This window comes from Sylvia atricapilla, chromosome 3 (genome assembly GCF_009819655.1).
Source record: "Sylvia atricapilla isolate bSylAtr1 chromosome 3, bSylAtr1.pri, whole genome shotgun sequence".
NCBI classification, from domain to species: Eukaryota; Metazoa; Chordata; class Aves; order Passeriformes; family Sylviidae; genus Sylvia; species Sylvia atricapilla.
Genome location: NC_089142.1, coordinates 64,417,237 through 64,434,481, shown reverse-complemented (window position 1 = coordinate 64,434,481; position 17,245 = coordinate 64,417,237). Strand labels below are relative to the sequence as shown.

Below are 17,245 nucleotides of genomic sequence, written 5' to 3'. Positions count from 1 at the left end.
TCCTTCTCTGAGCATACCTGAAAGAATGCAGTTCCACATACAGTTAATTCTTCTAGTCTTAGAAAAGTACAGCTGCTGTTACAGGAAGAGCTCATAGACTTAACAGTACTAATGCTGCAAATTCTCCTACACCAAGAGATTAACATTATGAATAAAGAGTCTCATGTAATTGTTGCAGCAATGGCACTAATGCTTGCCTTATAGTTTATAGGGATTTATGTTTAATGAGGAATTATGATTAACTTAAAAACAAGCAAGAAAACAGGGATTTTTGTTTGTGTGTTTATTTTGGTTGAAGGCATCTAAACCAGATAGGAGGCAGTGGCATTGGTGCCTTAAGTTTTAGCTTTCATATTTTCCAGTTTCTGTACTGCATTAGTATATAACTCTGAACTTAATAAAAAGTGTTAGCAAATTCTTCTCACAGTGTAGTTAGACAAAACAATCCTTTTCCAGACTGAGAACCAAGGACACCATTGCAGCTTCAGGCCCAAAAACTATAAACAACAGCAAACTGAAGAGAGCAAATTGGGAGGATGAGACTTCACAACCTGAAAGCTGTAATTGGACAATTAACCTCAATATGTAAATGGACCAAAACTTATAAAAGTGTGAAAAGGTGTGACCTGTTGTCTATCTTGGATGTAGCCACGGCAGGGCTCTTGTACTGCCCAAGGTGTATCCTTTGAAGGCCTTTTTAATAAATACGTACTTACTCCTTTAACACTGTCTAGACTCTGTTCTAGGTAGCCTCTCAAGGCATCAGCATAATACTTTACACCACTTATAATTTATGTGGCTCTTGCTCTGTGATTCAATTCCCCTTCTGCATGCTGATTATCTGAAGTTACCAGCAAGGATGACAACACAAATATTAGAAGAGAAACAGTTCGTTTTCATTTGTGAAGTTGCCAAACAATGCTTTAGGCAGCACTTCCAATAATTTATGTGCTAACAGGATTACATCTATTCAGAGGAGCTTTTTGAAAGCTATTTAAAAAAACCTGTTTTGTTTCAAAGGATTTATTAAAAAAAATCCAGACTTACTTTTATGCTGGATGTCCCTAATAACACACTTAAAATTTAAGGACATGAATCCATATTTAACTCAGTTTAGATTTTTTACATTGCAATTTATATTTACAGCCAAAGGGCAGGGTAATTTTCTAGGGAATAATGGCAGGTTGGGATGAGTGGAGTGCTCAGAGCACAGCTGTGAGCCATTGCCATCATCTGCTCATTAATCTCCAGGAAGCATCCTGTATGAAGAGGCTGAAGTTATTGCTCCTAGAGAATAATACCTGGAAAACAATGAGCGGATTGATTATTCTTCTGGTGGTATAGTTCCAGTTAGCAAAGGGAAGGCATTTCAGGGAATTGCCTTAGACTGATCTGACATATCAGTCTTTCCTATTAGCCTTTCTCAATATTCCACTCAGTTTAGAGTTGGTTGTGCAGTATAAACAAGGGCAGTCACAAAAAGCTTCATGCTTGCTCCAGGAAAGTAACCACTTACATGCTGCCTTCTCAACTATTCCCTAATGAAGAGATGAATTTCCAATATCCTTCTTCGTAGGTAATAGTGGAAATTAATTTTACAAACTATGTTTTTGAAGAGTAAAAAAGAATTTTGTGCTTGTTAATTCTACTATTTGCAGAATATCATCCATGTTTTTGCTCCTACAGCACTACCCCTGTGGAAACGTACCACAGCCTAATTAGTTATAAGAGTTCTTAAGTGAAAGCTTCTTTAAAAGTAATCTTAGCAGATCTCTGTTCCTTCTTACCTTCTATGTTCTTTAATTAGAATAAAAATCCTGTCCACATCAGACAAGAAAGGCTTGCATAGATTTACAATAGTATATTGCTGCACGTGCCCAGGGTGTAAAGTTCCCAGGGGATGATTATAAAACATCCTATTATAAAACATTCTATGATAAAAGAAGAGGCAGCTGTCACCTGCCTAAAATATATGATATGTAAGCATGCCCTGGCTGTATTTGGAATACAGTTTTGCCTGGGCCTTCAATTACCAACTAGTGATATCATCACATTTCTACACATTAATGTTTTCTCGGTAAGAACCATCGGGAAACTGGGCTGGGGCTGGCAGACAACCTTATAATGATTAAAACCTGCACATTTAACTTCACAGGTATTAATGCACAGAAGCCAGGGCCTATCTTTATAAAAGTCTAACTCTCTCCATGTGGGAAGTGCTCTGGGACGGGCTGAAACTCCTTTGCAGCAAGCAGCTGACAGCTTTAGCAGTGGATGTGCTAAATCAGCTCTTTCCAACAAGGTGTGCATCTCTCCTTAAACAGCCATGGTCAGCGTGATGTTGTTGCCCCGCATGTCTTGTGTTCATTTATTGCATTGATGAAGAGGCAAAAGTAAGAAAGAGGTAGTAGGAGGAAGAGAAAGAGGCATAGCAAAGAACTGTACAGAGAAGCTTTCATGCTGTCATGCACACTAATCACGGACGTTGGAGTTCATTCTGGGATGCTACCATACACTCATAATTAGATCAATGACTTTACAACATCCGGCAGGGAATCTGGAAAAATAAGTGTCTGAGACACGAAGCCTGTGTTCTTATAGGATTACCTGCATCTCCAGACAATGCAGCTGTGCTTTTACTCCGAGCCAGGAATGAGTGTGTGGGCGTCAGGAGCCTGCTAACGATGCTGCTCTCCCATGGGCTGAGCTGAAGGCGGCGAGCTGAACGTGCACCATACAAGCAAGATGTTAGATCAAACACTTCACATATAACCACATGCTGCAAGCGTTAGTACTATTTCCTCGCTACTGCATACCATTAAAATCCTGAAACTCTCCACAATAGTTCAGTGTTTTGCATTTTATTATTACTCCTTTTTAACAGAAGAATTCCTGTAGAAATACATACATCTGAACACTTAATTTGTGTTACTGCCTGTGGCATGATGGCAAATTGTTACCAAATGAATACGGATATTTTGCACATCTGCCACATTCCATGTTAGGAATGACAGGATAATTTCCCTACTAGAAGAACAGTTGCCACTCCTAAATATAGACTTCAATGTCTATTCTTCATATGTAGATGAGATATTTGTGCTTCCTAAAAGGTATATAGTCTTCCAGCTACACTAAAACACTTTCCAAAGTCTGCCAGCCTACCTAGAAAAACCAAAGAAGGTTGCTTACTGCTACACAGAGAATTGTTTCAATGAGGTTTTATCAAAGTATTGCAAAAGGTTAAGTGCGCCTCAACTGCAGATACCAAGCTCAGTAGCTACCGTTGTCTCAGTAATAGGTGAAGCCACAGAAAACAGTAAATATATTTGATCATTAACTCTCTGTCCAAAGATCCTGCTAAGGATCAGTTTCCAGGTAGAAGAGTAAAAAGAATCAACTTTTCACATAGTTGCTCTGTTTTAAAAACACACTATATATTGACCTCGCTGCAATTACACTGCTACTTAGCTTTTCCCAGTGTTGTCCAATACAAACATAGCTTGTCAATATAATTCTTTTATCTTATAAAGTTTCTTTACTTTTTTTTAAAAAATACTAATTAAACATTTATGGTGGGGAAGCCAGAAGACTCCTGTAAGTTACTTTCTGTATGGAATTGGGTACTTCCATGATATTCCAATGCAACAAATTGTGTCATAATTACTATCACAAGCCAAAATATTCAACTAGTTCCCAAAGTAGTTAATTATAGTAAGCTTACACTATAGCAGTTATCTTGATATTGCAAGCAAAATCAGATCCTTCTTACATCTCAGCATTCCTTAGCTTTAGTTTAGTGTTCGCAGTAACAAAACTGCAGCTTGAATTTATGAGGCTCAATCTCTATAACATTCATTGAAGTGACTGGCTGTAACAAACTTGACTGTCATTTGCATTTTTAAAGGAAGAGATACATCACTTTTAATAAACATAAACTCTGAATCTGTCTTTAATCTATTCCTTGCTGAGCCCCATGAAAAAAGAGGCTGATCTCAATCTCTTCCTATGAAAATATAATTGCTTAATCTGCCCTCAGTGCTGTTTTGCACTTCTCAAATAGCTCCCTTAAATTCCACTAATGCAATGAGGGGCATTACTATAGAAATATAGGACTCTTAAACACAGCAGGCTCTTTTCATAACTGTCCTTTTACACAATGTACTATTGCCAGAGCTTTTTGTGATTAATGGTTCCATTCTGCAATGTTAGAGATCATACAGACACACAAAATACCCTACAGAGACCTCCATTACACCACACACATTATCATAAACTTGCAGTTTAACAATGAAGAAATCACAGAGCTACCATTAAACTGGATGCAGTAATGGTAGTGTCTTTGCTTCCTTTCATCTCCAGGCACCATGCTCAGTATGATCACTGATTAAAGCTAGTGCTGCAGACAACAGATTCTTTTTTGTGGTCTCAGGCTTTAGTAGGTGAGGCTCAGAGGTATGATTGTTGGTGAGTTTGAAGAACTCTTCTACTGCAGTTTAACATAAAGATCACACAACTTCAGAACACAATCCCTGATATTTTAGGCCAGTAAATAAGTACTGTATACACCATCCATTTCTTGGAGTTTATCTTCACATGAGAAGTAAATGTCACAGTGTGCCAGCTGCAGGCCTTGCATCACATATAAGCCTCCAGAGGTGGAGTAATCTCAGAAGGACACAGCTAAGAGATTGATGATTTAGAACACGAATGTGTCACGTGCCAAATCTCGCACGTCTCATGTCCCTTGTCCTAAAGGTGAGTATGGTTTAATTATCTTTGGCCCTTACTCAAGGGAGCTTGTATCCACATCCCCTATTGGGAGAAACCACGTGTCCACAGCATCCAGCTGAAGCACTGAGGCTGCTTGGGAAAGAGCTAGCTGATATGCACAACAGTGAAATAAAACCAAAACCTTTCTTCTCCATATGAGCAATAGGCCTGGTTCAGAGATGTCAAAATAGTTTTAGCCAAGACCTTGGAGTGAGTCTCCCTGATTCTCTACAATGGGTTTAGATCAGAGTTCATTTAGATGCACTTGGCTTTGTAGGCCAGGGTCATCACATTCTGAATTTTCCAAAAGCACAGCTCCCTGAAGGCATCACACTTCACACATTCAATACATATTTTAACAGATTAGCACCACCATTCACCTAGAACAGACAAACTTTCACCCACTGGGTTCCAGCTGTAAAGAGTATTAATACGTAAATGCATTGAACAGCTTCAGTTTGGTGTCCAAACCATACTGGAGCAAAATTTAATACCAAAGAAAGAACATCCCAAAATAATAAGATCAACTTTAAGACAATGAGGTCAGGGTTCTTTTTTTTTTTTTTTTTTTTTTTTTTTTTTTTTTTTTAATGCCTCAGGGTAAGATTTTCACAGTTTAGTCTTTCAACCCATCTGACAGACAAGCGGAAGCAGTACTTTTTGTTCTCATAATGTGTTAAGCTATCACTTGAAGGGCTATTTTATAGAACTATAGAATGGTCTGGGTTAGAAGGGATGTGAAAGATCATCTAGTTCCAAGTTTCCTCTCAGAGACACCTTCCATTAGATCAGTTTGCTTAAAGCCCCATCCAGCTATACCTTGGGCACCCACAATTTCTATGGGCAACTTGTTCCACCTGCCTCCAGCAACCTATCTCACCAACCTCAGAGAGATTTTCTTCCTAATATCCAATCTAGACCTTTCAGTTTGAAGCAATTACCTCTTGGTCCTATTACTACATGGCCTTGTAAAAGATCCTTCCCCAGAGCTCTCTTGGAGGACCCCTGTGCTGTGCTCTCCCTGGAGCCTTCTCTTCTCCAGTCAGAACAAGCCCAACTCTCTCAGCTTTTATTGCTCCATTTTCACACAGGAAGCATATTTACAACAGTAAATGTAATAGGCTTTTACAAAGTGATAGGCTTGCTGGTACAAGGAAGTACCCTTACTCCAGCCACAGGCAGGTTATTTTTAACAGATAAAGATCTTTGTAATCTAACTTGTAATTACAAAACACACAAAGTTGCAGGGAGCTGGCAAAAGTAAATTGGTTACAATCATCTGTATTTGTCTTTAGGATAATACAGCCTGAATACTGGAAAGTTGTCCTAGCAGCAGAAGAATGATTTGCAAGTAAGCAAACAGAAGCATTTGATTAGTTGTAGGAACAGATGGAAGGCAGGGATTTAACAGGCCTTCTGATGAGCACCACGAAGGAGACTCTCATTGATAAATGTGGTGTTTGCTAATACACATACACAATATGGTGAGGAGTAGATAGGGGGAAACTGTTCTTTCTACAGGAAACAATACTGGAGCCCCTTAATGTCTTCTGAATGCCCCTTAATGGTTTCAGAAAATGGTGACTGAGACCATCATCTGCTTGAAATAAAAAATCACTGCAGAAAAGGGGAGGAAAACAACTAGGGTGCAAGTTTTGCCGAACCTAAAGTATGTAACTCATACCTCATTAAAACCTTGCTAAGCTCTCCTTAAAGAACACAATTGCCAAAATCTATTGGTCAAACAGCAGTTTTCTTCAGTTAAATATGTGTTCATGTTACAGTTTCAACTATTCACTTACTACAGTAACATAAAAGCATAGTGAGAAGCCTATTCTAGCTGGCCAATTGTACAACTGTTATATGGCAATACAATGCTTGAAATGGCATTAACCAATCTTTTAGCCAATTAGTTAATGAAAACATCTGTCTTTTGCGGCACAAAAAGAAAAAAGTGTCCTTCAAATGATAAAAAGGCACTGCACAACAGATGACAAGTTCTTGTTGACAGCTATAAGCCACTTAGTAGGTAAGCTTATCATCCTTATCTCCAGCTTGCTGTTGTGCAGGTAGGAGTCTGTATTACAGACAAAGTGTGATTGGGTGCCCTCTGGAAGGTGAAGTGGGGAGCAGGCAGTCACAGCCTTCCTTTAAGCACTCGCCTTAAGAGTTTGAAGCCACTGGAGAGACTAATGGCACTTCTCCAGATACCTGGCACAACTAGATTTAGGTATCTGACTTTGCATGAGAAAAAGCATTTATAGCATTTGGATTTACTTTCTGACTTGGAGTCTGCAGAAGTAACAAGAGATTTCTAAAGGGTTCTGTGCTGTTTCAGTAAAAATGCCAAGCAAAGAATGCCTCAGCATTTTGACATAAGGCCATCACTTCCATATTGCTTTTCTTTCTCTACCACTAGATTACCCAGTATTCAGTTTAACTTCTCCTGAACTTGAAATGAGTGGCAGAAGCTAAAACACTGTGTTACAATCCATAAGAGACTATCCTTCATACTTAATGCTTGCTGCTGTTCACCTGCCCACAAAACCAAGATCCTTCCTCAAAAAAGCATTCCCTGGCAAAGAACAGCAGCAACTTGAAAAAATATACACACCTGAAAAGCTAATAAAGATAAAACCGACTGGATCTCAACATTAAGAGCAAGAAATGACTGGTGCTTAGGAATAAATTATTTTCTAATGTAATACTGTATTTTTCACAAGTGACCAGACTGTACAACTAGGTTAGCCCACTAGGATGAACATGGCTCATCAAATCAACCAGATACACATGTTCACACAAACTTGGAACTTAGTTAAGACACACAAATAATGACATTGACCAGACAACACAACTAAAAGTCCATTTTAAAAATTGGGTTTTAAAACAATTTTATGGATTGAAATGGGACAAAATTCATTCTTAGTAGAGGACAGAAAAGTAATTTACTGTAAAGCTCTTTGCACAAGTTACACAAGAGACATTCTTTTATAAAACTTTTAAGCTCAATGCTTCAATCTCCTAAGTCCTCAGAACAGAGGCAGCAATTCAGCTATGTTAATTTTTAAAAGCTTGATGGTTTATCATTTTTCAGACTTGTAAACACCAAAGATGTACACTGAAATGAAGCAATCTTTGGGAAATAACTGGACACAAAAAGTCAATAAACAGACAATATGGAAAACACCCACACCTCTTCCATAAAAATAACTGGAAATGGTAATAAAATAACCAGAAATTGTAATAAAGGAACTGCTTGAAAGCTTCATGCAACATGTTCTTAGACATTCAACATCTATTACAAAAAAAAAAAGAAATGAAAACAAAGTAATGAAAAGATGGTCTAACGCAAATAAAAGGTCACACATGATTGCATGCACTATGGAGTGATGTATTCTTTCAATAGTTGTACCTCATTTACTAAAAACCTGACAGAAGCACTGCTTTTATCATTTGCTAAAGCAGAATTGTTAAGTTCTCTTGTTTTAAGAAACAAGAATTATTTGTTCTCACAGGAAAAAATGTTCAACCATTTACTTGTCACATTTGAAGTCTTTCCACTACCACTTAGATTAAGTACAGAAAATGACTTCAGAAGCTTGTTTTATGTGCAAAGTAATACATCAGTATAGAACATTCTTTCTTGCTGCTCTTTTAATGCTTTTTTCTTCAAAACTGTACCTCTGTCTGGAGAATTTAGTAATGTTGCAGATGAGGAGGAGAGCCGCTTGTTTATGACTGGATCAACATGTTTCGAAAGGTTCATTGTTGAAACAGACCGCCTGTCTCGATCTAAAACAAATGGAGATAATGCTAATTGACAGCCCACATGCAATAGTGCAAGTTCCTAGCTCACTACTGGGAGGAGGAAAACAGGACTAGGTCACTCCTGCTCTACCACAAGGACTTCCAAAATAGAATGGATTTCTCAGCAGACGTTGTACAGGTGACTCAAAGACTAGGCACAACACAGTTTAAGCTCCAAATGTGTAAAATATTCTGTTCATTATCACTCAGTGGGTTGCAATCTAAGGACTTTCAATATTGTCAGAAAACCTTTGCTCATGACTTAAAATAGAAAGCTTCAAGAAAGGACCAAGATGCTTGGAAACGCAAAGTTATTCACTAAGAAACCACCCTGGCATCTGAATAAAAGGTGTCAGGGCACTGTTACTAGGCAGATGGTCAATATTGTGACAATGCCATGCTGAAAGATTAAGGGAAGACTAGTGCACAAAGGAAGTGAGAGCAAGCACAAAAGAAATTAAAAGATTTAGTTAAAAATCCCACAGTTATGTATAAGTGCTAAACCACCCACCACAGAGTTATTTTCAGCATGCTGAAAATCCAGCTCAGCACACACCCTCAGCAGATATAAAAATCAGCCTCTGCAGAAAGTACTTGTAATGCACCTACTTGGTATATATAACATGAAAAATGTATAATTTGGTTTTAGTTTCTCTACATTTTAGAGTGGCATTACATCATTTGTACAACTGCTGCAGTCAGCATCTGCGCCCTGCTGAGGGGGTGATGGTTACTTCAAGAATAGACTGCACATACTTTGTGCATATGTGTCACAGGAAGTTTGCTGTACCTTTTCTTTTTTCTCTCTCTCTCAAGAAAAAAAAAATCCTAAACAAAAAGAGCTCCAAGCTCTGTGCATCGACTATACATTCCCCATTACAAATTTCCATTTGAAAATCTGACATGCAAAAGATGCTGTGAGAATCAATTCTGCTTTTGCTTACATTTTAGCACATACTGAACCTCAGCACTACTCAGCAAAGCACTCAACCATGCTGAAATGCAATGAAGCTTGAGCATATGCTTTAACTGCTCTGCTGATTCATATTCTGTGTGTGCAAAAATGTGTCTGTACACTGTTTTCAAAGCAGATACAAACTCAAAACAATGACAGCATTAAGGATGCTGCTGCTGAAATATTATTTGCCCTTGTTTATTTATGACAAGTGTATTAATGTGTTCTGTCCCGATAGATTAAATTATACTCATGGTGTACTAAAAAAATTTATACAAATAAAATATATGAAAAATACCTTAACTCTCCCCAGATCTACAAACTATATAGGATTCACTATAACTGGTTGGACTGAAGAAAGATTCCCCTACTCCATGTGATTATTTGCTAACTTGAATGTTAGAATGACTTGGTGAGGGCATAGAACTGGCAGACTGGATACTGGGAGGGAAATAAAGCTCAGAAATGGGTTTTAAAAAGGAGAAATCTAAATGTTATAGCTAAGAACAAGACCCCTGTAGACTGGGAAGATGATCCCACATTGATCTATGAGAATGCCCTATGCAAGTCTCTACTGAAGACACAATGTTCAAGCTTCCTGAGAACACTACAGTATTTGTGGGAATGGGATGGGGATTTTGATCTCATGTCTGATCTGCCACTGAGAAATGACACAGCTGTAAAGCTTCTGCATCTGGCAGAACAGATGAACTGCATAAACTGGCTTTCTGAAGATGACAAATGACAATATTGAAAATCACCTCTACTGTTAGGCATGACAACATTTCTAGTGTCAATGAACCTTATTTAAATGAATGACATTCAGCATAAGGATTTGCATACAAGTGTTGGCAATACGAATCCTGTAAAAGTAGAATAGGCCAAATGCAATCCATTGCCTGGAAAATTGCTGCTTTCTTTATCCACAAAAAAAAAAAAAAAAAACCACACCAAAAAAACCAAAAACCAACAAAACAAAACAAAAACAAAAAAGAAAAAAAAAACCCAACACCCAAAAATAAAATACCCATGAGCAACGGAACAGCCAATGCAGCTGGTTATGTGTCTGTGTTCATGTGCAAAATAATTGTAATTCCTACGTGCAGTATGCCAAAAGGGTTTTAGAAAATAACAAAATATTCAAATTTGCTCTCCTTGAATTCCATTAGATAGAATATTATGCTTCATTTCAGTGAATTGTGCCAAATCTTTAGAGTCAGCCAGCAGTAACTCTCCACCATAAAAACAAATAATAATGAAAAATCTGGTAGTAATAACAGCTCTAATCTATCAGCATGGTGTTAAGCATGCATTGCAACTACATGAGGGTGGTTTAGTTACTGATGATCTCACTTCCTGAGAACTAGCTATAGGTAAAGGAATAACAAACCACAGCATTATGTACCAGGTTTTCTAGCACCACCCAGAGATTTGAAGTGGTGCTCCAGGCCTGCTAAATCGAGAAAGGTGAATGATGATTCAAAAAAATAACCTAGGGACAGAATGCAAGACAATGATTTTTCACAGAAAATAAAATAAAAATCAAATAAGTTATATAAAGTTAAGTAAAAAGATAACCTTTTATGAAGAATAACTGTTTATTGAAATTATATATGACAAAGATTTCAGAGCATTCTTTTCTCAACATTTTTTCCTCCCCCGATGAGAGGTTAAACACATTGAAAATAGAATAGAAAGAAAATAACTTTAGGGATCACATTCGTTTAAAAGAAGTAAAGGGAAAGTTCTCTTTTGGGGGGCTTGATTCATATTGAACAGGGCATATACACATTACTGACTGGCAGATTAAGTTAGAGAAGATAATTGGGGGGGAAAAAGCATATAGCTGAAATACACTTAAACTTAATTTGCCAATCTTTAGGGGAAGAAAAGAGACTTCTATTTCCCCCAAATTTCAATACAAGCCTCATATAGCTTACCACAAAGAACAATTTTTCTTTCTTGTGTCTACTTTAATCTCAGTATTTGGTCATTTCCACAAGGCCTACTTTTGGAGGCACAAAGCTAGCATTCACCACAGTAGCTCATATCACGACATTGACACAGCACAAGCACACCCACATAGACACACACCAACAACAGCAAAGCAGCAGAAGCGAGAAGCTGTTGCAAGCTAAGTTACAGAATAAGTCAACTCTCAAAACAAGCTCTAACTTTTGCTCAGACTTCTTTCTCCTCATTACCTTTTTTTTGCTACACAAGAATGTCACAAACATGCCACTGCTAGCAATAATAGGACCAAGAGCAAAGAATTAAATCATCCTTCCTTTGACAAGAAGAAAAGTGAATTCCAGTTGACTGGTGGGGAAGGGAAGCTGGCGAGCAAAGCAAGCCTCCCTCTTTACCTGTGTTGTTAATGCGGTTGTGCAGGGCTCCTCCCCAGGACCACCTGTTTTGCCTCTGTTTTGGCTTCTGGCTTCTTTCAATTGTGCGACGTACAACAGCTTCATGTCGTTCCTCAAGTACAACAGGATAATGCATTTGGATACTATTGGGTTTTTAACTTTATTTTCTCATCAAACCCTGCTACCCTCCATCCACACGGACAAAATCAAGTAGGCATCTTACAACTGTGTTTAAGCTTATGTGCTGTCTACTAAGACACAGACTAGAACAAAATTAGGCAGCAAGTAAATCATAAATAAGTTAGAATGTTAACTGAAATTTTGAAAAGGTAGTATCTGTTTAAGTGGCCTTGTCACTACATAAACACTCCTAGTGCTACTTCCCATCTACTAAATACCAGTAGAGTGGGAGAGAGGAAAAAAAAACACCCACAAGGGTGAGGTGACTTGCATAGGATCACATTGCACGTACTTCCCAGTTTAACTGAGACAAATCAGCCAAGAGTATCTTTCATTACACACTCATTTTTTAAAAGATTTTCTTATATTTAAATACCTGCAAACTGAATGGCTGAGAGTTAACAGATAACTGTACAAATCTGATCCAATTTGGTATTCTGTAAGAGTTTGAGCAGTGCCATACACAGTAATCCAGGCATGCTCAACTTCACTGCATTTGATTCATAATAGAAGCAATACCTGTGCAAGTAAGGCTTAAAATCCTTCCACACACTCTGTCATACTGACCATGGCCCATGTTACATTCTTTACATCAGCTCTTGGAGAAAAAGGTTGATAGTGCTGTATCTCATGGCAAGAGAAGTTCAAAAAGGGTACCATGACATCCATTCTTACCTTCTCTTCTTCTAGTTTCTGCCTTCGCTTTTCCTCTACAGCAGCTCGCCTTCTCTCTTCCTTTAGTCTTTGCTCTTCTAACTTCTTTCTGCGTTCCTCTAGGTGTTTTTCATAATGTTGCCGTGCTCTTTCCTCTCTTTCTAACCAGACAGATTCTCTTGCAGCTGTGAGAAAAATGAGAAATAGAAGTATTAACCTGCTTTATGCAATGAAATCTTTAATACATTTTGAATAACCAAGGAAAATGGAAAACCTTTTGAACTCTCTTCAAACATACATAATATCCTCATCTCTCCTCGTGTACCCTGGCCACACACTGATTTTATTTAATCTCAATTTACTTGTTATGAGTTACCAACAATTAAGTTATTTGAGCGTACATATGAAAGACAGGATTTTTTGCTAGCTTAAAATGCCTAAATAAAGAAGTCAGATGTATGTGAACAAACTTCTGTTATACAAACCATGATAATTCTCTGTAATATTTTACTGAAAAAGACAATAAAAAGAGAGGTAAAACTCTCGTAACGTTCACCTTTACTGATCAATACAAATCTCTTATGATGGTGGCTGGGATGACAATTCTAGCACCTGGACCAACAGAAGGAAGGAAGTTACCAACCAAAGAAGTCTAAAGGTAAACATTAATCTGTCACATAATTCCACTTGTGCACAGCTTCAAACAACATGTTTCAGAAGAGCTAAGCCAGACAAATCAAGAAGCCTTACACAAGACCAATTTTTCTCCCTGTCAGAGTCTGAATTTTCATGAATTTTGTAGAATGCAGACTCAGACTGCAGTCCACATGAAACCATTGATCCAAGCAGTTGGATACTCTGGCTCTCTCCCCACTGGTGCCTTGAAAGCTATGGGACACCCAGAGTGGAACTAGATTGTTCCCTTATGCAACACGGTATGATTGCAGTCAAAGTTAGTGCTACCCTCATAGGAAATGCTCTAGACTCTCACAGCATCCTTTCACCACAGTGGTACCTTACTTAAAAAAAACCCAAATCTCAACCATAGCAAACCAACCTACCACAAAAAATCCCCAACCCAGTGCACACATCCTGTTACCTAGATCCTGAACACACTAAGTAACCCAAACAATGTAGTTGTTTAAAACTGGAACTCAATCAAACCATTTTGCAGAAGTTGTGAAAAATCAATTATATTTGAAAGAGCTAAGAGTATCTAAGAAGCATAATTGCATATATCTCATGAAAATCCAGCTAGTTGCAGCATGTCAGCTTTTAGTGAATAGCCACTTACATACAGACACTAATGATCATATCAAGACTCGCCGCTGCTGTGCGACACAAGAGTTCCACAGATCCTGTGATGAGCTGGCTCTTTTGTGCCTGGAATCTGCTTACAATGGCAACCCAGCACAAAAAAAGCTCTTTGGTAGTCTACTAAAAATTTATAAATTAAGAAAAGAAAAAAAAAATAAAACAAACACCAACAGCTTTCTTAATTGACATCACTGGAATATTAACTTGCCTATAAAAAGACATGGAGATTATTTGTTCTTTCTGTCATTAATGTAAATGGCTAGACTTTCTTGAGGCACAGTTTTTGGTGATTTCCATAGGTTTCATTCTGTCATGTTGTTTAGAAAAAGTAATGAAAACAGGACATTTGAGCTTTAAAGACTAAATTCAAGAAGAGAAAGGCTGAAAAGATATTTCTGTACATTCTTAGTGCTGGTAAGACAATCAGGATGTTGGATCTCTAGACAAGACACTTATCTTCAGCTTTCTGCTTCTCTGAGAACGGGTGATAAAAACCACACTTCTGTGATACAGCAAGACAGCCCAATAACAGAAACACTCATTAGTGATGGATTAACCCAGACAAATGGAAGTGTTCAGCTGGAATAACTTTTAACAAAAATAATAGATCTGGTTCAAAACAAATACAAAAGCTTCATCTTTCCAATACCTTAAGGCTACAGGTAAAAGACAGCAGATAATATGTGCCCATCTGCTAACATAACGAAGTTACTAATTTTATGTTTGGATCAAGTATTTAACAAGCATGTGAAAGTATGATTTATGATACATCTGTTTGCTGAAAAAAGTGTAGTATCTATTCTCATGAATTAAACTTTTTTGACAGATAGAGATATAATCTTAACTACTTTGAATTTTTTTCAAGTATCAATTTCTGCATTTTATCTTTTTAGAGAATCAAAGGAGAACATCTGCTTTGTTTTCAGTTCTTCCTATATGCACTACTGACATTCTTCTGTGAACTTATGGGCTCTGTTTTTGTCACCTACCTTATAGGTGACAAAAACAAATACAATGACCTAAGTTAGTGAAAGGTTAAATATTATAGGAAAATTTACATTAAAGCTGGAAAGTACAAACAAAAGTCACAGCTTGATCCATTTTCTATTCCATTCCTTAGTACAATCAATATATTTCAACCCAGTCACATGATACAAGGACATAATATTAGAGCATAAAAACAAGATTTAGAAATTAAGCCCTAGGCATGCTGTTGAATACCTTCTGCTTGTTTGCAAACTAGTAAACTGGATTAGATTACAAAGCAGCATAATTAAGGCTGTGTTTCTGACACTCCTGAGGTGAAGAACAGAGCAAGAGAAAACAAGGTCAATCAACAAAGAGATGCTCCAATATTAAGAGACTCATAAGCCTTGAAACCAATTAATTTTACACTGCAATTAACTAACGTAATGTGGAAGATGTTAGCTACAAACCATGCATGTTCCTTTTTTGGAAATAATTTTTTTGTTTCTTTCCCCAACCACACGCACTCAGAAATATTCTTTGCAGGGATTTTAGACTGTGAGGGAAGGAGGAGCATGCACTAAGTGTCAAAGCCTTTATTTTCTGTTTATCTATGTGAAGCAAAGAATGTGCCCCCAGATTCTCTTTTTCTGTTCCTCCTGCTGTCTCTCCACTTCAGTCGTTTTTATTCTGGTTTACTGCCTATACAAAGGCAGATCTAGCGCCATGCTTTCTCAGTCTGCCTTTTGAATCCACCTCAGACAGACAGCTTACCTGAGCCAAAATCCTACAGTCTTTGTCACACTTTCCAGCTTTATCTCTCCTAACTTTACAGCACAGAGCTCAGCAGTAGCTTTCTCCTCTGACCACTCTTTCACCTTTGCTCACCTCAGCTCTGCAGTGAGGCTGTGATTGCCCCTTTGCTGCATTAGCAGTAAAATGGATCGGTGATGCTTTAACCATACCTAAAAATGGGGACATTACACAGAAGTGGCTGACTGAATGAATTAGAATGTGAACTTCAGAGCTGTAATTAAAGGTGAAGTTAATGTGAGATTCTCTAAGCCAACCTTTCCCCAGTAACCATGCTCTGAGGCACATTTATCACAGAAATTTTTAAACTAGTCATCCTTAAAAATTGTTTTCTTGTCTTATAAACCCTTTCAACATTCAAATTCACTAAAGAGATCCCAAAATTATTCATATGCTAGGGTCAATGATTCCCATTTCCAATGGGGTTTCTTTCTGTTAGATAAAGTGTCAAGGAAGAAAATAGACCAGAAGGAATTTATTAATAGAAAAAAAGATTGTAATTTTTATTAATGTTATGATTTTGCTAATGATCACTTTCAAATGGGAAAGGAATCTGCATGATAATATGATCTTTAAAATACTATTTTAATGCTTATACATTGTAAGCATTAAGAATTTAATTAATTTAGCCACCTTGAAACTCAGACATATTTAAAGAGCTAAGATTAATCACTCTTCATTTAAGGAAGTGTGTGCTAAGTAAAAAAGCAGTATTACCATCTTTTGTTCCCAATGCCAGAAACTAAACGAACCATGTGTCCTTGTCAGGATCATAATTCTGATTTTAAAAAGATAAGTCTTCAAGCAGGATTAGTGTAAATAAAACATGCACAGAACTGAGACTTAAAACAGTTTTCTCAACAATCAGAGACCAAGATACTGCTAAGTAATAACAAGAAAATTCTTCCTCTTTGCTAGGCCATTACCTAAGGTGACCAGAATGAAACCAAGTTTAAAATCCCAGTTTTCCTGTTGAAAAACACATTTTGATTTTTCTTTCCAGTTAGGGAGGACCAGGTCTGTGCTCTGGAACCAGAGACTAACTGGCATGGGCAACTTCCACCTCTACTACTAAACTTCTATCCTCGAAAATGGTGACAGCACTTGATTAGCACATGCACAAAAGCCCATGGATCTTCCCTGCCGATTACCAAACCTTGTCTGGGAATCAGCAAGCAGATAGCTAGTTGGCTGGAGCGAACACCCTGCCAGGATGCATCATAACAGCTTTGCAGCAAGAACAATTAAGTTTTAGCACCAGGGAATGCTCTTCAGCACTGCTAGTTTGGCAGTACAGATACAATCAGTACGGCAGATAAAGGGAAAGTCCACATGATGAAAAACCAGCAGTTTTCAGTAACCTTTTCCAGCTGCCTTCAGCTGCCACAGCTGCCTTCACAAACAGGTCAGTTCCAAC

At 37.7% G+C, this 17,245-nt stretch overlaps 1 protein-coding gene across 5 annotated transcripts in view; it reads right to left on the bottom strand.

Annotated features, from left to right (window-relative positions):
- Nucleotides 1-17,245, bottom strand: part of MAP7 (microtubule associated protein 7) — a 111,023-nt gene that overhangs the window by 22,746 nt on the left and 71,032 nt on the right. For 4 of the 5 annotated variants that reach the window (XM_066315613.1, XM_066315608.1, XM_066315609.1 and 1 more), the window contains exons 4-7: nt 12,754-12,917; nt 11,899-12,010; nt 8,452-8,562; nt 2,608-2,721 (exon numbers count right to left, since the gene is read on the bottom strand). In XM_066315613.1, coding sequence (XP_066171710.1) covers nt 2,608-2,721; nt 8,452-8,562; nt 11,899-12,010; nt 12,754-12,917 — 501 coding nt within the window. The remainder of the gene's footprint in view (nt 1-2,607; nt 2,722-8,451; nt 8,563-11,898; nt 12,011-12,753; nt 12,918-17,245) is intronic. The other variant, XM_066315612.1, reaches the window with a different exon arrangement.